We start from the raw sequence: 25,135 nt of genomic DNA, 5'->3' as shown, positions 1-25,135 counted from the left end.
ACTATGTACAATACCTACTGTCAAAAAAACCTTGTTAAGATATCTAGACCCCATTGTAAAGGAATGCATGATAAAATTAAAAGAAGTCACACGTGTCGCTAGAGTAACACTGCTGAAAAGAAAAAGAAAAAAAAGGAGTGATAATTCACCTATATTCAACCAATCAATTCTATTTAATTCAAGAATAATATTTATTATAAAAAAAAATTAATAAAAAATAATAATTAAAAAGATCAAGAGAACTAATCAATTAAAAAAACAAACGATAAAACAAAAGACACGGAAAGTTGGAAAAAATAGAGCCTAATCTCCAATTAAATAAATACTAAAGGATAAAACTACAAAAAAAATAGCTTAAAAAAATATCAAACAAAACAAATAAATCTCGAGCAAACCTCTTAAAGTTGGGTTAATTTTCAAAACTTGCAACTCGTAAAATCCTTAGACACGAAATTTAACCAAAAAAGCTAAAATCCTAATAAATTAAAAGTTGAAGGATGAAATCAAGTAAAAAAAACAATTAAAAAAACTTTGCAAAGAAAACAAATACAATACAAATAATGAGGATGAAGTCTAATAGGGAAAAAAAAAAAAACAATGGAGGGTGAAATTAGTAAAAAAATTCAAATAAGAAAGTATCTCATATTCTATAAATAATAATTAAAAAATAGGAATCAAATGTGATAAACAAAAACTTGAATAAGGATGAAATTGAAATAAAATTCTAATTTCATAAATTATTTAAAATAAAGCAAACAAAATAACATGGATAAACAAAAAAGAAAAAAGAGAGGTTTAACTCTGGTTTGGTACGGAGGTTGGAGAAAATTTTATTTTTATTAAAATTTTTTTTTTTATGTTTTTGAATCTTTTTTATATATTGATATCAAAAATAATTTTTTTAAAAATAAAAAAATAATTTTAATATATTTTCAAGTAAAACACTTTGAAAAGCAATTATTATTACACTTTCAAACACCTTTATGTTGATATGAAAAATTGCAAGGCAGATGCAAAAACCAAGTAAAGAGAAAGGAAATAAAAAGAAGAAAAGAGGAATGATAGCAAGTGACAAACCAACAAACTTATTTATGCAAGCATTGCTATTTCATAAAGAATATGCCTAGATGTATTTTTGCCCCTCGATTAATCGCATGCATCATCCTAAGATGATAGGGTTATTAACGCTCCCACAACACGCAATAACATATTTTTAATTATTTTTTATATATTAAAATACTTCAATGACCCCACCTCAACTCATTAATTAAAAAAAATTAGTAATAAAATGACAAAAATACTCTTTAATCTAGGGGTTAAATTATTTGATATTAAAGGCCCCAAGATTTTTGTACTGTGCAACAAAATTTAAAATTATAAACCCCCCTATCAGTTTTTTTTTTTTTTTCATTCCAAGGATAAATAAGTTATTTCATTATGTAATTTTTCTATAAAAATACAAAATTAAATTTTAGTAGAAGCTAAATTTTTTTTAAGGGTAATGATGTAAATTTATTGTACAATTTAAACACAAAATACCTATCTTGCCCCCAATTAATTTTCGAACACCAATATTGTCTTAATGCAGGTTTTTTTAAGACAAAGAAAAAGAAAATACTATTACTGTTTACATATGTGTCTAAGTGAACTATGTTCAGATAAACAATGTTTTCTTTTTCTCTTTTATTTTTCTTTAAATTCTAATATCTATGTTTCTATTTATTTATTTTTTTACATAAATGACATAAATAATTCTTAACAATCTATATGGTCCACTAAAATTTTCCATCACATCCCAGTCCAGAACCCTAAGGCCATAGACCGAATGCAAAACCATAAAATACGCCCGTCCCTACCCCTTCTCAACTTCAATTTCTCTAAACCCAAAATAAAAAATTCTCTCCTTCACAGTCACTCCACAAGCTACCAAAACCAAACCCCAATCCCCCCCCCCTCCCCCTCCCCCTCCCCCTCCCCTAGATTCCATCCTTCCTCACTGGGCTAATCGGTACGTTTATCTCTTCCTCTAATCAATCTCTGCTTAACATCTTCACATTGGAATCTTATTAGGCCTCAGGGTTTATGGTTTTATTAGCAGCACCGTTTTTTTTCTTTTTTTTCTTTTTTCATTTTAACAATTTTGATTTGTGTTCGTCGTTTGTTTGGCAGTTTACTATACTTTATGCTTCCTATAAAGCGACCTGTTGAAGCAGTGCTGGTTGAAGGAGAAGAAGCACCAGATAACAGCATATCGGATTCATTTTCTTTCAAAAAGAACCGAATCGATTGCTCCTTGGAATCGAACGTCTCTGGTAACAAAAACAGTTGCGTTATTGGTAATTGCAGTGACACCGACAGAGACAGTAACAACCACTGTAAAGAGGAGTTGATCATGTCACCTGGTGATTCGAAACCGATGGAGATTGATGAGGATCTTCACAGTCGCCAGCTTGCTGTTTATGGAAGAGAGACGATGCGAAGGCTTTTTGGTTCCAACGTTCTTGTTTCCGGGATGCATGGTCTTGGTGTTGAGATTGGTATGAATTATGAGACTTTTTTTCTAGTTGATGCTACCGGGTGGTTTTCCCTTTGTGATTTGTTGGATTTGTTTGTGAATAGATTGCTTTATTGATATGAGATTTGGTTTCTGTGGTTTTGAAGATGGGTTCATTTCTTATGTTTTAAGGTTAGGATAGGAAAAATTGGATCTGCGCAATCCAACCACAGACCTAAAATATAGCAAAGAATGGTGCAGCACATGAAATAGAGATGGTTAATGAAGATTTGTGTGGTGACTATAGCTATGATTGGATGTGCCCCTAAAATATAGATGGAGGCCTTGGCGCTCTAAACTAAATACGGGTGGCTTTAAATCATCGGAGACTGCTAGGATCAACAAGATAACCCTGTTAAAGGGGATGCTTATTTTACTAAATAGAGCCTGATTTCTGAGCAAGAAATTTCAAACCTGTTTTTCTCATTCCCTGGCTTCAAATTACCGAATCATTTCTGTGAGGGAGACACAGAGAAGGGAGTGGGGACGGATCACATCATACATGGATGATTGAGCATAGTAAACTTAAAAACTCGTTTTATTTTGCAGAAAATGCTTAAAGAAAAAACCTTAAAACTAATTTACTTTGATAATAGTTGCTGGCTTCTCTCCTGGCAAGTGAACTTGATCTTAGATCTTTCAATTTGACCTCTCAAGCTCTTTTTATTCTGCCTGGAACTTCTCATTTTCCATTTTGGTACTGCATTGTTCAAGATTTGGGTTCAGCTTTATGCTTGTGCAATATATTAAAAAGTGACAATCCTTACACACTCATGACCAGTAGTATCAAATGTCTTTATCATTAGCTTCTCAACCACTTTGGTGATTAGTCTTGGAGCTAACACTTGAGAAGGACTCTGGATTTATTGATATTTTTTTTTTTTTTGGTTTGGTTTGTATATATCATGGGTTCGAGTAACAAATAAAACAGAAATTTAAAATTGTGATTACAAAAGGGAGCTTCTGCTAGCTATTTCTCTTCACATCTTTTCCCTTTTAGTTCTGTTTGTCTTTTTATCTCAAATTTTGATAGAATCAATTGGAGTCATATCAGTTGGATTGTTATTTTTATAACCTTGCACCGGATAGTCTGTAATATATATTATTTTCCCTTTGGGTGTGGGGTGATTATCTAAAACTGTAGAAGCCATTGCTTGAGTTGAGATAGCATTATTTAAGGAATGCTAATGTCTTTAATTTGGATTGATTCTTGTTCCTACTGGTGTTAAATTTATTGACTCTTTCTGTCTCTCTAATGTGTATCTATCTGCTGTAATTCTCTTACTACAGCAAAAAACCTCATTCTTGCTGGTGTCAAGTCCGTGACATTGCATGATGAAGGAATATTGGAGCTGTGGGATTTATCCAGCAACTTTGTTTTTTCCGAGAATGATGTTGGTAAGAACAGGGCCCTAGCATCTGTTCAGAAGTTGCAGGATCTCAACAATGCAGTCACCATCTCTACCTTAATTACAGAATTGACAACTGAACAACTTGATAAGTTCCAGGTACGTCCTTGTTTCTCCACTTTGATATTATCAGAAAAATCTTGTCCGAATATATGCATTGTGCCATCTTGACCACCTTTTTATAATCTTGATTATAACCTGCAATTTTCTTAGCAGGTACTTTATCAAGGTTACCAGTAAATCTTTCTTTCACAGGAAAAAATGTTATTACAAATGCATGTCAGAATATGCTACTGAATTTGGATTTTTGTTGTTATATTGTATGCATTTATCTAAATCATTTGTATTGTCATTGACTAATTTTCTCTTGCAACAAATTAGGTGGTCAATGCCAGTTAAGGTTCGCAGCTTAATTATGCTATTCTAGACAGGGCCTATAGTTATTTTATGCTACATGCATAACCCTACAAAAGTGAAAACATAGAACTGGCCCTTTTCTTTCTGTGTTGCATCATGTTGTTGTGTGACCTTACACTGCAAGACATGCCAATTCTTAAGAATACAATTGCCTGGTTCAATGAACTTCCAATGTCTTCTGTCCACAAAAGCTTGCAAGCATAATATTCACTTAGCAAAAAATAAAATTTATAACCTGTTAGTTAAGATGGTCTCAACTCTCAAAAGCATTAAATGTTCTAAGAAATTATAATGGAAGGCATGAACAAGAGGACAGGAGTGAAGATTAGTGTGCAGTTGTACTCATCTTGGTACAAAGGATCGCATTGCACCACCTTTTCGGTGCGTTAATAAAATTCTAAGATAATCTAAATGCTAAAGTGAAGGATTTTTATCTTCATGCAAATATGAGGAAAAAAAAAATCCAACGACGTTATGTTTTCAGTGGATCATCAGTGTGTCCAGGGTGGCCTGTAAGCCAACAGTCCCCCAAAATCTTCAAAATTCACTAAAGTCCCTATGATTTGGTATATGCTTCATATTGGTCCCCATAACAAGTTGTTATTTTTTTATTTGAAGTAATGTTGTGTCTAAGTTGCCCCCCTAACAATTCTATTCATCTTCTGCTATTGATTGTGTCTGCTATTTCTTCATCTGGTCTGCTCGAATACATCGCCTATCTTATTTTACAGAAATCATATGTATTTGCTTATACTGCTTTATGCCAGATGCTTGTTTTCTGGTGGTGCAGGTTGTCGTATTTACAGATCTCAATCTTGACAAAGCCATTGAGTTTAATGACTACTGCCATAATCATAATCCCCCCATCTCATTTATCAAGGCTGAAGTTAGAGGTCTCTTTGGCTCTGTGTTTTGTGACTTTGGACCTGAATTCACAGTGTTTGATGTTGATGGAGAGGAACCACACACTGGTATAATTGCATCTATCAGCAATGATAACCCTGCACTGGTGTCATGTGTTGATGATGAAAGGCTTGAGTTTCAAGATGGGGATCTTGTTGTTTTCTCTGAAGTGAAGGGAATGACAGAAATGAATGATGGAAAACCAAGAAAGATTAAAAATTCCAGACCATATTCATTTAATCTCGAGGAGGACACCACAAACTTTTCTACCTATGAGAAAGGTGGGATTGTCACACAGGTGAAACAACCCAAGGTGTTGAATTTTAAGCCATTGAGAGAAGCAATTAAAGATCCCGGTGAATTTCTATTGAGTGATTTCTCCAAGTTTGATCGTCCACCTCTCTTGCACTTGGCATTTCAAGCACTGGACAAGTTCGTGTCTGAGATGGGTCGTTTCCCTGCTGCTGGTTCAGAAGAAGATGCTCAGAAGCTTATATCTCTGGCAAGTCACATCAATGAAAACTCAGGAGATGCGAGAGTAGAGGACATTAACCCAAAACTGCTGCGGCACTTTGCCTTTGGTGCCAGGGCTGTACTGAATCCTATGGCAGCTATGTTTGGTGGTCTAGTGGGACAAGAGGTTGTCAAAGCATGTTCTGGAAAGTTTCATCCTCTCTTTCAGGTTGGTATCAATTTTTTATTTTGTTGAAACTTCTTAAGTCTTTCTCTCTCTAGCCAACTTAGGCATGCGGTAAACTTCAGTTTTTGTTCTTGAGCTTTTTAACACTGTTGAAGAATTTCATCTATTTACTTATAGTCTTTGTACATAAACAAATGGAGGGTTCTTTTGTATACACACAGTTAAAGAATTTTATCTACATACTTGCGCACTCTGTTTGGACCATCAAATTTAGTTTGATCAAAGGAAGTTTAAAATAATGTTGTGCTTTGTTTGGGCTTTCCTTTAATTCAGTTTGACCAGAAGGACTTTTAAATACTGTTGAGGGTTTCATCTATTAACCTATAGTGAGTTTTTATCATAACATCTTGGCTTGATAAACTAGCCATGTTTAATTTACCTAATTTTACTTGCCTTGGATGTGGCTGTTTCCAAAGTTAAACATCTACCTAATGATTCAACTTTACTGCTTGCTGTGGTAAGCTAACTTTGCCTTTTCTGCTGTAACAGTTCTTCTATTTTGATTCCGTGGAATCACTTCCAACAGCAAATTTGGATCCCAGTGACTTCAAGCCACGAAATAGCCGTTATGATGCACAAATCTCAGTTTTTGGGTCCAAGCTTCAGAAGAAGCTAGAGGATGCTAATTTGTTTGTAGTAGGATCTGGTGCGCTTGGCTGTGAATTCTTGAAAAATTTAGCACTGATGGGTGTTTCATGTGGTGAACAGGGAAAGCTGACGTTAACTGATGATGATGTGATTGAGAAGAGTAACTTGAGCAGGCAGTTTCTCTTCCGTGATTGGAACATTGGACAGGCCAAATCCACTGTTGCTGCTTCTGCTGCTACATTAATAAATCCTCATCTCAAGATTGAAGCACTGCAAAATCGTGTGTGCCCTGAAAGTGAGAATGTATTTGATGATACTTTCTGGGAGAACTTGACTGCCGTTGTCAATGCTTTAGACAATGTCAATGCAAGACTTTATGTTGACCAGAGGTGCTTGTACTTCCAAAAGCCTCTTCTCGAGTCAGGAACCTTGGGTGCCAAATGCAACACTCAGATGATCATTCCTCACCTGACTGAAAATTATGGTGCTTCAAGGGACCCACCAGAGAAACAAGCACCTATGTGCACTGTGCATTCATTCCCACATAACATTGATCATTGCTTGACATGGGCTCGATCTGAGTTTGAGGGTTTGGTTGAGAAAACACCAACAGAAGTTAATGCCTATCTATCAAATCCAGTTGATTATACTAATGCTATGACCAAAGCTGGTGATGCTCAGTCAAGGGACACCTTGGAACGTGTTCTTGAATGCCTTGAGAAGGAAAAATGTGAGACATTCCAGGATTGCATCACATGGGCGCGTTTAAGGTACCCTCTTGTATTGGGTCTCCTATTCTTTCTTTATGGTAGGGCATACCTCATTCTGTTTTCTGATGTTATGCGTACATTGACTTCAGGTTTGAAGATTATTTTGCTGATCGGGTGAAGCAGTTGATCTTCACTTTCCCTGAAGATGCATCTACTAGTACTGGTGCTCCGTTCTGGTCAGCACCAAAGCGATTCCCTCATCCACTTCAGTTCTCAACTGCAGATCCAAGTCACCTCCATTTTGTCATGGCAGCATCAATATTGCGAGCAGAGACTTTTGGGATCTCTGTTCCTGAGTGGGTGAAACATCCTAAGACATTGGCCGAGGCTGTAGAGAAGGTGATTGTGCCAGAATTTCAGCCAAGAGAAGATGTGAAAATTGAGACAGATGAAAAGGCTACCACTATATCTACTGTATCTGTAGATGATGCAGCGGTAATCAATGAACTTTTCAGGAAACTAGAGCAGTGCAGGCATAAGTTGCCACCTGCATACAGGATGACTCCAATTCAGTTTGAGAAGGTGGTCTCTCTTGTTCAATTTATTTAGCATGCATTTATTTGGATCATCCTGCTGTAGAACAAAGCAGGATGTTATCCAACCTTTTTTTATCATATATTATAGCAGCTGATAATTTTGAAATATTTGCATGAATTGCTGTTTGCTTCTTGTTGTGGACTTGAAGAATTTTTATTATGTGGCCAAAATATAATGGGAGGTACTTTATCGGCCATTTGATGTTGTGCCAGCCCAAATTTAAGTGAGTTTCCTTGATTGTGCAGGATGACGATACAAACTACCACATGGATCTGATAGCCGGTCTTGCCAACATGAGAGCAAGAAACTACAGCATTCCTGAGGTTGACAAACTGAAAGCCAAGTTTATTGCTGGAAGGATCATCCCTGCTATAGCAACCTCCACAGCTATGGCCACTGGTCTTGTGTGCTTGGAGCTGTATAAGGTGCTGGATGGTGGACACAAGGTGGAGGACTACCGCAATACATTTGCCAACCTTGCACTCCCTCTATTCTCCATGGCCGAGCCTGTCCCACCCAAGGTTATCAAGCATCAGGATATGAGCTGGACAGTTTGGGACAGGTGGATTCTAAAAGACAATCCTACCTTGAGGGAACTTCTGCAATGGCTCAAGGATAAGGGGCTTGATGCCTATAGCATTTCACATGGTAGTTGCCTGCTTTACAATAGCATGTTCCCTCGGCACAGAGACAGGATGGACAGGAAGATGGTTGATCTGGTCAGGGAAGTGGCCAAGGCGGAGCTGCCTGCATATCGTCGCCACTTTGATGTTGTTGTCGCATGTGAGGATGATGAAGGCAATGATGTTGACATTCCCCCAGTATCCGTTTACTTCTCCTAGGTTGTCTTGTCCATTTCCCCAGCCAGCACGTCAGTCTTGATTTTAGGATGAGGGTTTGGTGTCCTTTTAACAGTTAGATTTTATTTCAATGCTTGCATCTGAGGGTACACAAGATTTGATATTTTTCACACAACCATGTGACATAAACTAAATAGTAACTTATATTCCCCTGCGATGCTTTTTTTTCCCCGCTAGATATGAATAGGAAGTGCTGGAAAACCAGAGTTTTTGCCATGGCATTTGTCATGAGAAGAATTTCTGCTGTTGATGTCAGGTTACCTGCTGCCGTTCTCGACCCTATTAGTTTTTCTTTGATAAAGGAGGTTGACTTTGGCATTTACATGGCGGATACAACCGGATCCTGCGAGGTGGTGATATCTTTCAATAGATTTTTGAAAGAAAATTTAGTGAGATAGGCTGACTTTCCCTATACGGACTTGATGTAATTTTCGTTGTTTGTCGCAGTGACTCCCTTCCTTGTATGAAAACACGATATCCATAAACTTATTGCTATTTAGAATAATAAATGTATTTAATAAAAAAAATATTAATTGGAAAGAAGAAATGAGAAAGGAGAAAGAAAAAGAAAGAAAGAAAATATCTTGAAAACACACCGAAATTTAGATAATAACACTATTAATATTATTAAAAAAATATTAATGTGACCCGAATGGATTATATTTTCCATCAAAGATAAGTTAATCATCTATTGTTTTTAGATGTTAAGTGTGGTCCAGTCAAGTCACCATAGCAACTTTTCTTGATTTCCGTAGAATTGTTTTATAATGATTTTTTTTATGATACTAATAATGTTAGGATTTTTTTTTTATCCTTTTCTTTTTAACTCTCTTGCCCATTTAATATGTTTTATTGGACATTACTCTTTTGAATACCAACAAATGATAAATATCAAGTTTTCTAATTGTAACATGAATTATATTATTTCATTGATTTTTTTAGCCATCAATATTTTTAATTTACTGTGATAATTGTTTTAAAAACAATCATGCCTGCCTTTGAATTTAAACACAGTAGAGGAACCTTTCGAGTCAAAACAAAAATAAATATAAAACATGCCGAGTTCTTGATTATAATTTAATACCTGCATTTTTTTTATTGCTTTGTTAGCCTTATTTTTAAAAAACAATATAAATTGGTCCTTTAATTAAAGCTGACTGTTTATTCTTCTAAAAAAATTTAAATTACTTTTTAAAATTACTTTTTTAACACTTGACATTGAAGTTAGACATGTACCTAGATGTTCAAACTAAACCGTCAGGCTTGTATCTGCAAACCCAAAACCCGCATACTTGGGTTTGACATCATATATAATTATCATCAGATCCAAATAAACATTTCTTTATTATTATAAATAAATTCATAAAAATCTGATTTAATCTAAAAATTTATCCTCCCATTAAATTGTTTATATTTATGAATTTATAATTCTTTAAATAGAAATTCAATTTTTCTTCATCATTCAAGTAAATTTGAGTCAAATAAACAATAACGAGAATCAAAAATTTATTTACCAACGAAATATAAATAATGTATAAACATCAAATTATCATAAAAATATAATTTACCATTTTATATCTCTAAAAATCGATACAATTAAAATAAAAAATATTCGCTTTTGTTTTTAGTGATGCAATCATGCAAACAATTCAGAGAGACTAGCCATTCAACACTTGGTAGTCCTACGTTGCTTTTGAGGAAGATAATCACAACCTCCTTTGCCTATTTATAAAAATTAATCAATAGCAAATTTCTTGATTCTATAAACAGGCCCTTCTTACTCCAGAAATTTGCCACCACTTCAAAATGCAGTCCGAGGCTGTAACATCAAAGTTTATCAGCACCCTCATCAAACTCAGCAGAGCCCACAACTCGAAAATCCAGTTGTTTCTGATGTTTTGAACGACGGCGGTCATCAAAATCTTGCCATCCTTCAAGCTGTCAATAAGTTCTTTTATTATGTCATCAAACAACAATGGCTGGGATAGGAAAGACAAAGGAAGTAGGTGAGTAAACCTGACGAAGAACGTCCATTGTGATTTCTGTGTTGTGGAGATCTAGAGTTGAGAGTTGCAGGCACATCTTGAATATTGTAGAAGGGAGGGATTTTAACCCGTTGTTGCCTAGATGCAAAGCCTGCACAAACAATGGAGAAGCCAATAAATACAGGATCATGTGGTAAGGTTGCTTGCCTGCTTCTTGAAGTTGAAGCAAATATACATGGGCAAAATACTAAGGAAGTTACTGTTAACCTCAAACATGCTGGTATCACAAAATTGAGAAAACAGGGAATAGCATAATGAAAACATGAATCAACTAGGGACCTTCAAATTAAGCAAATCCCCAAATGTAACAGGCAAATCTGTCAGAAGATTTGATGAAAGATCAACCTGCACCACATAGAAACTTGGTCAAGCACATAAGAAAACTGCACTGAATAAATGAGAAATTATCCATCCAGATTCAGTTTGTCAAGCAACAGCTGAATCATGTACTTCCCCCACCACAGAGAATCAGAGATTAGGAGGAAACACCGAAAATATTACCTCGGCAAGAGAACTACAGTCCCCTATACACATAGGAACGTTGCTTATTCTGTGACAGAGAAACATTAAAATCAGGATCTGTCAAATAATTCATACCAGAGAGAAAAGAATACCCAACAAAGGCAACAGACCTTTCACTTTTTAATTCTAAACTTAATGTTCCAAAACCACCAAAGAAAGAAAGAGAGATGAAAGGGAGGAAAAAAAGGGACATGTGTGGAGGGGTCGCGTGCCGGGGGAGGGGGGGGTTAATCCTCCAAAAATCTCTAATATAAACAGTACCTGTTATTGTTGACTTTCAAAACCTCAAGCTGGGTGAGAAGTCCAATTTCCATAGGGAGGCTACTCAACTTATTGTTTGAAACATGCAGTTGTCTCAGAGAGCACAGAGCACCCAATTCAGAAGGCAAGGTGGATAACCTGCATCAGATTACATGTTTGATGCCACATTATATAATCCCAAGTGTTTAAAACTAAACCAGTTAATGAGATAAGGCTAACTTTTCTAACTATATCAAAAAACTGAAATTAACATATGAGAAATTCCTAAAGTCTCAGCATGCAATTAGCTTGCACATAAGAAAATACATGAGGCAAGATGCTTAACCTTGCCCCAAATCACATGTAGCAGAGACTATGCCTTCAACAAACCAGGATAAAACATAACTCTATAAGAAATGCACAATTTTGCGGAGAATTAAGCAAGAAATCAACAGATAATGATTGTCTTCAATGATAAATTATTTAAGGTTGATTACCTAGTACACGTCAGTTAGCATGAGCTTGGAATTCCTATAACAGATTCAAGAAATGTGGATCAATATGTCTCTTCTCAATGAGGCTGCTCTATGATTATAGCTTTCCTCATATTAGAATACTACTTCAAGCCAGAATGCTATGGAATGAGACACTTATATTACATATTAGGTCCTGCTATCGACTTCCTCTTTATAACAATTACCAGAGACAACTAGCTAATTCACAGAACAATCTCAACAAACTTTGAGCAGGATAGCAACATAGGTAAATTCAATAATTATTTTAAGCCACAAAAGCACATTTAGTCACAAGCTTTTCAAGTTTTGCTGCAAATCAAATGATACATGGACCAAAATCATTACAGTTGATGTAATACTCACTTGTTATGGCTGACAGACAGAACTGTTAAATGCTTCAAAGATGTTAGTCCTTTCCATTTAATGCATTCATCCGACATACCATTTCCATTGAGCAAAAATTTCTGAGAAAATTTAAAATTAAACAATGAGATCCACAAAACTTTTAACAGAAGAGTCCACTCAATTAATCCAAACAAATAAATAAATGGAAAAAATATTGTTCACCTGCATGGAACTTAAACAGCCAATTTGGGCTGGTACATCTAGAATAACATTGTTGCTGATATCAAGGACTCTTGTAGAAGGTCCACATGTCCAAACTTCCTCAGGTATTGCCTTTTGAATTCCAATAAACAAGAACAAATGTAAGAAACTGAATACTGAAAACATAATATTAATGGCCTTGATTCAGGAAAAATAAAAGGTTGGCTTTCCCTCTTCATTATGGTCAAATCTTAGATCAACATCATAGCAAGGTTAGTCCTAAGAAAAACATAAGAGATTTCCACAACCTAAAAGGATTTTTTGTTCCTAAATGGCGTATAGCACATCTAGAGTCTGAAGAAGAAAATCTGAAATATTATTTCTTCCTTTTCTCTTCTAGTGTTTCATTTGATAAACAAGTTAAAAACGAAAATTTAATTGATAGATAACAAGGAAAGATTCACAATTTATACCTTTAAGTTGCATTCAGCCAGTCCAATAACTCCAGTAACCTTCCATCGTTCAACCCGGTTCTTATCAAACAAAACTCCAATCTTTTCATTAACCGTTTTATTACTGCTAGTATTAGCCCTTGAAATCGATCGAGTCTTAGCATCTTTTAGTATTGGACCATCCTGTTCAAACATACCCAAAAATTAAAATCAACTTAACATAATCGAATAACAGTGTCAAAGTCTACCTCAAACAAAAACACACATTTTCCAGTAACTTCGACCATTATCAAAACTAAAAAGCTTAAAACTTTAAGCTATCATCTATCAAAATTTCATTGAAAATTTGAAACTAAAAATGGGAATTTTTAATTCTCTTCAATCACAAGCTTATAATAATTAAAGAGTAATTCTTTAATCAAGACTCCATAACCAGATGCTATTAGGGCTTGAAAGAGAAATAAAAAAAGAAAAAAATAATAATAACAAAGATACCCCTTGGTGCAAGCCCTGAGAGGCCATGAGCATGACCTTGGCCCCATTTGTGACCTCTGATTCCCTCAAAGTCATACCATCCACCAACAACTTCCCTGCAAAAGGGAAGCACCAAGAAACGACACGCCGTTTTCAGGGCTCTTCACATTCCATCTCAATTTCAAAGAAAAGAAAGGATATAAGCAAAAAGAAGAGAGAGATTATGGGTACCTTTAAAGATGAGTTTTTGGCCACGGGGAAGAACGTTGGTGAGAGGTTGCAGAAGGGATTTGACGTCTTTGATTTTGGAGTCTAGAGAGACAGAGATTGGAATGGATCTTCCACTGAACTTCACTGTTATGTTTATCGCTGTATTTTGACCTTCCACCTCCATTTTCTTCTGTTTCCTTTCAGTTGTCGATGATGATCTTTGTGATTCTTTTTCTTTGTTTTGGAGAATTTGGGAGGGGAGAAAGAGAGACAGATTGCAGAGAAGGTCTCTTTGCCTTCTTGTATTTTAATGCAAAAATTATGATATGACGCTTTTATTTGTGAAAACTATTCATGCCCATATGACTAATATACAAATAATATACAAATACAATCGTCATTCACTTTTTAATCAAAGACTAAGCGGCTAATTCAGTTTTTTTTATCCCCGGTCTAATGATTTTTTTTTTAATTAATTTTTTTTAAAATAATTTTGATATATTAATATTAAAAAATTTTTAATATATTAAAAAATATACTTTAAATCTCTATTCTATCTAATAATGCTGTGCTGAATTGGTGGGGACTATAAGTTAAATTACTAAATTGTTTAGTAATCTTATCATTGTATAGCTTAAATTAAAACATTTTAAGAAAAATCAAGATTATTTACTTCAAAAATAATTTCTTCATTTGAGTTGAAATTATCATTGCATAATTTAAATTATTTGATAATGAATTATCGTGACGGGTTATGAGTAAAATTATTAAATTATTTTATAATTTAATATTGTAAAACTTGAATTAAAATTATTATTAAAAAAAAAATACTTTTAACAGCATATAAATATCATGAAAACATAATAAAAAACAAATCAAAATATTACATAATATTTGTTTAAGTAAATAAAATGTTAAATAAATTTAAAATAGTTTATATGCATACATTAAGATAAAATGCATTAATTATTTTTTTAAATAATTTAATAATATTTAAAATTCTCTTTATTTTTTTGTAATAAATAAACAAATATTCATATAATAAAAAACCACTTTCTAATTACTTTGGTTTTGAAATGGGAGCGTAACATTAAGGAGCGTGTGAGAATGTTTTTTTTTTTTAAATTTTTTTATTTGAAAATATATTAAAAAATATTTTTATTTTAAAAAATTACAATAACAATACTTTTAAATAATTTTAAAAAATAAAAATAAATATTCAAAATTTTAAAAACATCTTGGAATGTAATTCAAAACGACCTCCCCCACGGATACGCTTGTTCACACGGTGGTGTTCTTGTTTTTAATGTTTTATGAATTGAAATGACTTAAATAGCCCTGCTTTTAAGGTTTGGCATAACGGGGGAGTAGATGCGCGTCTGGATACCGTATCCTTTCCGCAGGGAATTCTGCTTTTAAGGATTGTCGTTTCATTCATACCAAGACGAGCTACTTTAGCAAAGCCTGGCAATTGCAAAGTAATTTCGCCTTTATCTAAGACTCTGAATTTCTTGGAATTAAATCAGGTAATTAAGTGAAAGATTTAAGACCAGGAACACAAGTCCAAGGGTTTTTCCATTGCTCGGAGAGCGCAGAGGTTCCGGCAGCGTGTCCGGTTTTGAGAAAGGACAGAAAGTGGGTGAATGATGTTGCTGGTAAACCGCTCAGTCTCAGTGTCTAATTAAAGTATGTTAGGTAACACGGGCCAATACTTGTTTTTAAAATTTTAAGTTTTTTATTATTTAGAATGGAATCTTGACAATAATTAAAGTTTTTTAAAATGTGCCTATGAGAAATCTTGACAGCAACGAACTTCACTTGTTGAGAAACTTAGGAAAGCAAGACCAACTTGAAAAGCACGTCAGTAAATTAGATGGAATAAAGGAGTGGATTGCATTTTTTTCCCTTGCGATCAGATTTTTAAGTTTACAAAGAGCAACTACATGAACATACACAACTGTTCGCTTGAGATTGATGGCTGGAGAGATGAATATGAAGGCTTTGGTGAATGACAAAAAACTGTCGTAAACCCTAAAAGCTGTCTCCCTCCCATGTGCATTAGGAAAGCTGTAGAAGAAGAAGAATTCTTAATTTCTTGTACCATTGCCAGTTATAGAAGGGGAATTACATCAAACGGACTGTCATTTCCTTTTCACTTCTTAGAGAAACAAGAAACTGCCCAGGAAATATTCCTGTTTTTGAAAGCCTATGTTGCTTCTGTCCCAGGCCATTCCAATTTGAGTTAATTTCAAGTTATGACATAAAATGCAGCATGTGTCTTGAAATCTTAAGCTACGAGAGAGTTTCGTCTTCATGTTGCTCTGCTTAAGACCTGACCAGAGAGGTATCTAATCTTGGTGTACAAAAGTTTTTCTCATCCTAAAAAAGGATGCCGGGAAAAGAAATCTATGCAAACGCATCAATTCTGCTGTGACTGGTCTACCTGAAAACCAGAAACAAAATGAAGCTTGATTGCTGCAACCCTACGATCACGAACACACAGAGCTATACCATCTAACAAGAGAGCCACCACATAACCCCACACTGTAATGGTATAAATCATGTTAGAGATGTATAAACACAGGCACTTGTCAGCATGGTTCTATACATCTCTAACAGCTATAGTTAACTTGTCTCCATAGCTAAAACAAAGCATGTCAAAACTCGATTTCCATTTCTTCAGAGTATAGGCTGCATTAAGAGAGCTAAAAACTCAGTTCTTGCCAGAAAAGATCAGTTAGCAGGCAGCAGCTATCGTTACCAAGTCCCTAAACAGTAGCAGTTTCGTTGAATCAACAAGTATTCAAGCTCAAATGCCAGTTATACTACCCTGTAATGTAGCAGATAGGGCAGAGTCGCCCTTTGTTTTTCTATGTCAGTCAATGTGTAATCTGTAATATCCACCACAGTTAATGAAAAGATGAATTTTGTTCCTCCAACCATCCTTCTCTAGATTTGAATAATTCTCAAAAAGCACAGAACCCAAAAGTGGAATGAACCAAAACGAGGACAAAATATACGAGACAATTGAACAATTTCCAACTGCTAAACTCCAAACAAATGAAAAAATAAAATAAAATGGAGTCAACATCAAACTTCGCTCAAAACAAAAGAAACTAGCCCCCATCAGTCATCACACCCCTTTGCCTAGAATCTTTATTTGATGTTTTAAACGTATTTGAAAAAAATTAACTTTTTTTAATTTTTTTATATTTATATATATATATATTATATTCATATCATAAAAAATAAATTTTAAAAAAATAATAAAAATTATTTCCAAAGCTAATTGAAATCACTACACCAACAATTGTAAGAGTATAATTCCCAAAATCCACAAAAAAGTAAAAAGATTTGATTGATCAAACTCATACGCTTCCTATAGCTTAAAAACTAACATACATAATAATCATATTTTAATAATAAAAAAAAAGAAGGTAATGTTAACATAACCTTAGTTTCCTAAATTTTTAACGTGTCACCTACTTTAAGATTATTACATCACAAAAAGAAATAACAACAAACCTTCTAATTTTCCTCAGCAAAGTTAATAAAAAATAAAAATAAAAATCAGACAGCACAAGATGGGCACCTGATCAAACCATTCTCATTACAAGCCGTGCAAGATTTGAACCCAGCTTTCTCTATATACAACTTATGACTCCCATTACATTGACCACATAGAATAAACCTATATCCACAGCACACCTCACAAACACCAGAATCCGCTACAGGCAACCCTTCTATGATTTTCTTGAGCTCACCTGATTCATTCAACTGTCTGGTTTCCTCGGCTCCACCCATGTATCTCCCTCCGATAAATACACGTGGCAATGTCAGCTTCTGACTGCAACCACCACCCTTCGAGAAGATCTGATTTAACTCGTTTAAAAAACTTGAATCCATTGAGAGATCTCGTTCGTCAACCAAAACGCGGAACCCACGAAGGATAGATAGGACGATCTTGCAGTCCTCGAATGTTGAACGAACCACGCGTAGGCTTGTATAGTAGACGACAATTCGCTTGTCGGTACCCGGGATTGTAATAGAAGGTTGTTGTTGAAGCGGTGGTGCTGTCGTTTTGTTAGGGGTTGGATAGGCATTGTTTTCTGGTCCTGGTCCGGGTCCGGGTTTTGGTTCGGGTAAGGATAACGCGAGGGAGCGAAGGAAGGTGTTGGCGACCCGGACCCGGTGGAAAATGGAGGAGCATTTTTTTATGTGACTGGAGGGGTGGTCCTCTGTGCAGAGGTTTTGGATATCTTTGAAAGTGGGGAAAGAGAAAGGAGAAGACGAGGTATCGTGAATCTTAACTGTTGATTTAGCCCACGGCCGCCACATTGAGCGGTGGAGATCCAAATTGAATTCTTCTCTTTCTGGGTCTGATAGATTTGTGAAAAACAGAAACAATTAGGAGTATAAAATGGGTTTTGGCTGCTTTCGTTTCTCGGGTTTTGCTTAAAGGGAAGGGATTTTTAGGGGATTGAATGAAGAGCTGCAAAAGCGGGTGATGAAGGTTTAAGAGGACGAGGGGCAAGAAAAGGAAAGGTCGATGGCGAGAGAATATGCTAGGTGGTTTTGTTAAGGTGGTTGAGGAGGGTAAAGAGAAACTCTTTATGCTGGAGCTTGGCTTCGCTTTTTGAATGGAGGGTTTACTAGGAGGGGTAGGTTAGGAGATGGAATGATTTAGCCTAATTATGGATGAAAGGTCCTCGTTTGTAGACATAGATGGCATACTTTTTTTTTTTTTATTATTTTAGGTAAAGCCAGTAAGAATCGGAGATTGAGAGAAAGGTTTTCTCTTTTGCTTCCTTGTTTTCATCTCTCTCTCTCTCTCTCTCTCTCTCTCTCTCATGGTATTTGTGGGACATTTTACTGCTTGCCTTTTGTCGCTACATTATTGTAACTTGTAAGAGATGTCTGTCCTCTGCACCGATAATATGTTTTTTCTGTCTAAATTGTAATGAAGTGGAGACAATCACAATGCCAATAACTGTGCGGTTCAGTGGCAAGATCGTCTATTCCTTTTCATTAGGCTCATTACCTCACGATTGCGCCTGTTTCTCGAGTTATTTTTCAAATTTTTATCAAAACACAAAAACAATTGCTTGATAAGAACTTCAAAATAAAAAAAAGAAGCAGTTCAAGGTGAGAGAGCACGACCTCCTTGGTCATAAGTTTTAGGGAAGGAGGAGGGACCTTAAGATCCACCGTGAGTGAAATGGGGGACCATAAAGAGATCACTGTTGTGTAGACAAGGCGTGTTTGGAAACGCTGAGTAGTCTGGTTACCAAATACCAAAAGCTAAAGGTTAACGATAAAAGCCTAGCAAGTGGGTGTGGGTGGGTTCTGAAAAGTTTCACATGGCAGCAGAGAAGAAAGTGAGGTGAGAGGGGTTGTGACTAAGAGAAGACTACATCCACATGCCGTGATTGGCTTGCCATGGAAAAACCTTGAGTAGGGTGGATGCTTCTTGTTGGTCTATATATCGTATATGATCTGTGTTTGCTTGCGGAGAAGAACTGCTAGGTTGCCCCATTAATATGGCATCTAGCAGAGATAATTTTACTCCTAAGCTGGCAAATGGGCTGGCTCAGGATCCTAGGTCTGTTGACTTCCCTAATGCACCGCAAGTACACTGATGTATTTATAATTTTTCAAGCCTTCAATCATTCAATATGCTCAAATGTGAATTCAATATGGTAGTTGTATAGGTGGGGGAGATATTGATTAAGAAACCGTTTTGCTACGGGGTAGCGTACACGTTTTTTATGATTTTATTTTGCAAGTTGTTTAGTTAATTAACAAACACTCGTTATTATTCTCGAGTCCCACGGTCTCCTGCTTTTGAAGCACAAGAAAAAAAAGGAGCTAGGAGTTACTTCTTGTGCGGTCAAAATCCTGATCCGTGCTCTATTATTTAATGAACAATGGAGGTATTTTTTTTTTGAAAAACCAGTATAATTAATTGATTTTACTTGTACTGTTTATATAAACGTGAACAATAAGTTTTTAAAAAAATTAGTTAAAGGTGAATTAAATTTACTTCGTACTGTAATCTTAATTTTATTCCTAATAATATTTTACTTAATTTTATAGTTCTTGTAGGATGAATTTATACGTAATGGAATTGTAAATAGTTTTTTGTTAAAGTAATTATTTTTTATATATAAAGTGTGATTTTATTTCATAATGTAATAGCAATAGTTAAATCTACAATATTTAAAATTAAAAACCATCAATATTAATATATATTTTTAAATTACTTTATAATCTTCAATTTCAAAAGCATTCTTAACCAAACACATTAAAACTATTTTTTTTCAATTCTTCAATCGCAGTTTTAACCAAACACCTATTTTTTCAAATCAACCTCAACTAAAAATACTTTTTATAAAATAATTTTTTTCAAACCACAATCACAACAACTATTACAATACCAAATATACTCTTAAATAAGGAAGTGTGAATGACCATGGATTAGATTTGAGCTCGATTTTTGACGAAAACTCATGGAGTGAAAACCAGCTCATTGTCATATGTTCAGCACAAGGCCATGTTTATTTGACTATATGCATGCTTGATCTCATGCTGGGAAATGGACTCTGTCGCGTAATTGGTATTGGCAAGAACAGGACTGGTGTCTTGCACTGTCAGATATTAATTGAATTTCTCCCGAGCCTCTTGCCAATAGCTCTATTCAGCTTTTGATTAAACCGAACCATCTAGCTTTGGTAAGCCTATTGCCAAAGATGATTTGCATAAACATGGATCGACTAAAAAGCGACATCGGCGGTCCAAATTTATATCTTAAAAGAAAATAATCTTCTCTTAGTCTATACTCGAGTTTCTGAAACTACACGTCATTTGAACCTAAGTAGTCCTAACACATGTTTTATTGACTATTATTGTTGTTTAAAGTGTCTCCAACCACATTCTGTGCTAATTCTAGAAGATTCGAGACTAACCATAGGACCCATTGTTTAGGTCCTGGGCACCACTTTAAAGTTGTGTTTGTTTTGTGCTACTTTTTGTATTTACGGTGAAACAAATATAGTAAAGTGTTTGATAATAAACTAAATTATATTTTATGTTATAGGATCCTATTAAAAAATTAAGTTTGAAACGCAATTTTTATACAACAGTTTTTATATATATTTTTTTTAATAAAGTTTTGTAAAATTCCATTAGAACCCTATTTATTTTTCTATGTTTTATTGACTATTATTGTGGTGAAATAAATACAGTAAGGTGTCTGGTAATAAATTAAATTGCATTTTATACTACGAGGTCCACTAAAAAATTAAATTTGAAATGCAGTTTTTTATGCAGCAATTTTTACATGTTTTTTAACCGAGTTTCGTAAAATTCCTTAGAACTTTGTTTGTTTTTTGCGTTTCAAAAACACTTTTGAAAAAAATTAAAAATTATTATTTTTCTTTACTTCAAATTAATATTTTTTTTTGATCTTTTTAGATCATTTTGATGCGCTAATATCAAAAATAATTTTTAAAAAAAATATTATTTTAATGCATTTCCAAATAAAAAACATTTTGAAAAGTAATCGCAACTACACTCTCAAATACAACTACCAAATATTTTTATGTATATTTTTTGCTACACATAAACTTCAACCATAATATTTACTAAAAACATATCTAAATCCAACTAACCATAACCGTACTTCTTTACAACTTATTTTTTTTAAATCACAATCACAAAAGCTACCTCAGTTATCTTAAACTTGATGTGTGTCCACAAGCTCTCTAAAGATGGTATCATGTGCATATATGATTTATAGCTAATAGGTTAGTAATATGAGATATTGTTTTTTGTTCTTGTAAATATATTTAATTATTAATAAAAAAATATTTATTTTTAATATTTATCAAATATTTGGTTAATAAATTTAATATTTAATTAATAAATCTAAATAAAGATAAAGTTCTATGGATAAAAATATTTTTCAAAGTAAATTATAAAGTTTTTGTAATTATGTGATTTCCATTGCATTAAAACATTATTCTTAAATGTTCATAGTTAATTTTTATTAAAACTACACTAACTAGAGTCGTTGAAATTGATACATGTTATGTTCTTTTCATTATAAAAGGAAGCAATTGTTCTTATAAGTTGAGGTATGAGGGATGCATAAAATTAATATGTAGGTATTTATCAGGTGACATGTACAATGAACTGACTCACATGAGAATCTCATATGGAGAGATCATATGTGTATATGAAAAAGCTTACGTAATGGTTAAGTAAGTGATTTTTAGACTTGAGATCACTAAATTATTTTATACAGAGAATGTTATGTTTTGATCCTACTACATGTTATCCTAATCAAGGGTAACAAATGGGTATCTATTAAGTATATTATGAACTATATGAATATATTTGAGTGATCAAGAGAGGATTTTATTAAGCATATGATTAAGTATATTAAGCATTTTCCACGACGAGCTTGAGTGAACTCCATGGAAAAAAATTGCTTGTTGATCTTCCTTGTTATCTATGGCAGAGTACTTACAGTCCTATAGAAGAAGCATGAGATTTTTTCAAAACAGAGATGCCCAATCAAGCAGCCATCTTGATCACTCTTTTTCATGTATCCCTATTAAAGATTTATATGATGTTTCCTCTTCTATCCTATTTTCCCCAGTTATACATGTTGATGAGCCTCCAAGTTTCTCTATTCTTGTTGACAATTCGCCTGTCACTATGTTTCGGCCAGTGGAGCAGAAATGTTTCCTAATTTCAGAGTCTAATACTACTTTAGATGACCCAGTATTGACGGTGAATGAAATTGAGGATATTAGCGACTGGTTGGTGAGTGAGAGCAGTCCACCTGCTCTACATAACTTTCCAGGAGATGATGCAGTGAGCCTCTTGAGGGAGGTATCTATAGGCACGCTGATGAATCAAACATCCTTGATTCTGCCTGGTATTGGCATGGAATTTGATAACCAATTGAGCATACTCTATTTGCTTAAGGCTTATGGAGAGGCTGAGGAGACGGAGACGAAAGAGTTGGCTGGAAAAATTATGAGTCGATTAAAAGAGAAGGCTTGCCCTTTCGGTTCAATTGTCGAGCGACTTGCTCATTATATGATTCAAGCACTGGAATGTTAGGATACTGACATGCAAACCCAACAAGACAAAAGGCAAATGATAGGATAAAATGAGAAATGAGACATACAAGAATTTACGTGGTTCACCCAATTTGGCTAGGTCTATAGGCAAGTATAGAATGATTTTACTGAGTAATGTGGGAATTACAACCTCTCTCTACTAATAAGAGAACAATTGAAATCTCTCTATTACTAGGAGAAAACACCTCACTTACTCTTCCTCATAAATACCTCACAATTTTATGGGATTACTTTCCCTCTCTCACTTGTCCTACTCTTCTTCTCTTTTATTTCTCTTTTGTGTTACACATAAGATAAGGATGCACTACCTATTTATAGGCAAGTTTCCTTGCCTTTGTCTTGCAAAAGACAATAGCAAGGTAAGTGGGCAAGTGGCACCGAATTGGTGCCTATTTTGTTGACTTAACTAGCACCAATTGGTGTCAGCTAGCTTCACATTCTCTCACCTGAAGACTTTGATGATTTAATCAAGTCTTCACACTTGATCATTTGTGATTCTTCTATCCTTTCAATACTTGCCATCTTCATGCTGCTTACGTTTCTGCTAGGCCATAAAAGGATCTGCACCATATATACTTATCAGTGTTGACTGGTTTAGTCAAATCATCTGCTGGGTTTTCCTTTATGTGAACCTTCTGAAAATCCACACTTCCATCTTCCACCACTTCGCGAACAAAGTGATACTGAACATCTATATGTTTTGTTCTTGAATGAAACGCTGGATTCCTTGCAATATGCAAGGCACTCTGACTATCACAATACAAAAGAATCTTCTCTTGTTTATGCCCGAGCTCCTCCATAAGTTTCTTCATCCATATTGCTTCTTTACAAGGTTGCATAGCTACCATGTACGTAGCTTCTGTTATGGATAACGCTACAACAATCTGAAGTTTAGAGACCCAGCTCATAGCTCCTCCTGCAATTATGAACACATAGCCTGTAGTGGATTTTCTTTTCTTAAGGTCACCAGCAAAATCTGAGTCAACATAACCTCTGACAGTAAATTCTGATCCTCCATAACATAATGCGGCATCTAAGGTACCCTTGATGTATCTCAAGATCCTCTTAATAGTATTCTAATGCTCTCTACCAAGATTTTCCATGTATCGACTAGCTGTTCCCACTGCTTATGCAATGTCTAGTCTTGTACATATCATGACAAACATTAAACTTCCTACTGTTGATGCATACGGTACTCGAGACATCTCCATCCTCTCTACTTCATTGCTAGGAGACATACTTGAGGATACTTTGAAGTTAATAGGAAGCAGGGTGGAAATTGGCTTACAATCTTGTATGTTGAAGCGTTGCAAGATTTTCTTCAAATAATTTTTCTGAGAAAGCCAAATCTTCCTCTTACTTTTGTCTCGGTGAATTTGCATTCCTAGAATCTTGTTTGTTGGTCCCAAGTCCTTTATATCAAACTCCCTAGCCAACTGTGCCTTCAATTCTTGGACTCGATTTTTGTTAGGGCCTATTAGCAACATGTCATCCACGTACAACAACAAAATGATGAAAACATCATTTTCTTTAAACCTCTTGTAATATGTACAATGGTCTGAACTGAGTCTATTGTACCCAAGGCTAATTATGAAGGAATCAAATCTCTTGTACCAACACCTCGGCGCTTGTTTGAGACCGTATAGAGATTTGTTCAACTTGCAAACCAAGTTCTCCTTACCTATTTCAGCAAAACCCTCTGGTTGGAGCATATAAATTTCTTCTTCAAGTTCTCCATAAAGAAATGCAGTTTTCACATCTAACTACTCTAAGTGAAGATCAAATATAGCACACATTGCTAAGACTACTCTGATTGTACTAAGTCATACCACCGGAGAAAATATCTCATTGAAGTCTATTTCTTCTTTCTGAGCATATCCTTTCACCACCAATCTTGCACGATACTGCTCCACTTGATCATTTCCATCACGGTTTATCTTGTAAACCTATTTGTTGCCAATGGCCTTTCTTTCTTATAGTAGCGGAACAAGATCCCAAGTGTTATTCTTGTGCAAAGCTTCAATCTCCTCTTGCATTGCTGTCATCCATATAAATACATTTGTGCTTTTGATAGTCTCATGGAAAGTTGATGGCTCTCCATCCTCTATTAGAAAACAATATGCAATGTTGCTCTCAGTAACATATTATGAGTGCCAAGCCAGTGGTTTTCTTTCACAAGTCGACCACCAAACTTCAAGAGTTTCAGACTCTACTTGTTATTGCTTTTCATGCTCTAGTGTA

The 25,135-nt window shown here is 34.8% G+C and overlaps 3 protein-coding genes across 3 annotated transcripts; 1 reads left to right on the top strand and 2 right to left on the bottom strand.

Annotated features, from left to right (window-relative positions):
• The first annotated feature begins 1,864 nt into the window (after positions 1-1,864).
• Positions 1,865-8,954, top strand: LOC118055571 (ubiquitin-activating enzyme E1 1). The gene is made up of 7 exons (XM_035067533.2): positions 1,865-2,008; positions 2,170-2,537; positions 3,845-4,062; positions 5,171-5,965; positions 6,473-7,341; positions 7,431-7,863; positions 8,124-8,954. The coding sequence occupies exons 2-7, from the start codon at positions 2,183-2,185 to the stop codon at positions 8,718-8,720; spliced, it is 3,267 nt and encodes a 1,088-aa protein (XP_034923424.1). The 5' UTR covers positions 1,865-2,008; positions 2,170-2,182; the 3' UTR covers positions 8,721-8,954.
• A 1,330-nt stretch (positions 8,955-10,284) lies between these two features.
• On the bottom strand, positions 10,285-14,088 carry LOC118055570 (LRR repeats and ubiquitin-like domain-containing protein At2g30105). Its single transcript, XM_035067532.2, has 10 exons — positions 13,764-14,088; positions 13,554-13,648; positions 13,080-13,241; positions 12,628-12,738; positions 12,424-12,524; positions 11,567-11,704; positions 11,285-11,333; positions 11,063-11,128; positions 10,755-10,874; positions 10,285-10,676 (listed from the first exon to the last, which is right to left on the bottom strand). Exons 1-10 carry the CDS (start codon positions 13,924-13,926, stop codon positions 10,566-10,568), a joined length of 1,116 nt encoding a protein of 371 aa, XP_034923423.1. The 5' UTR covers positions 13,927-14,088; the 3' UTR covers positions 10,285-10,565.
• A 3,053-nt stretch (positions 14,089-17,141) lies between these two features.
• LOC118055568 (uncharacterized protein At5g39865) lies at positions 17,142-18,501 on the bottom strand. Its single transcript, XM_035067531.2, has one exon. It carries the CDS (start codon positions 18,078-18,080, stop codon positions 17,313-17,315), a length of 768 nt encoding a protein of 255 aa, XP_034923422.1. The 5' UTR covers positions 18,081-18,501; the 3' UTR covers positions 17,142-17,312.
• Between the last annotated feature and the right edge of the window lie 6,634 nt (positions 18,502-25,135).

Source organism: Populus alba, chromosome 1, assembly GCF_005239225.2.
Source record: "Populus alba chromosome 1, ASM523922v2, whole genome shotgun sequence".
In the NCBI taxonomy this organism is placed as follows: domain Eukaryota; kingdom Viridiplantae; phylum Streptophyta; class Magnoliopsida; order Malpighiales; family Salicaceae; genus Populus; species Populus alba.
The sequence above is the reverse complement of the archived record's forward strand: the minus strand, read 5'-3'. Positions and strand labels throughout refer to the sequence as shown.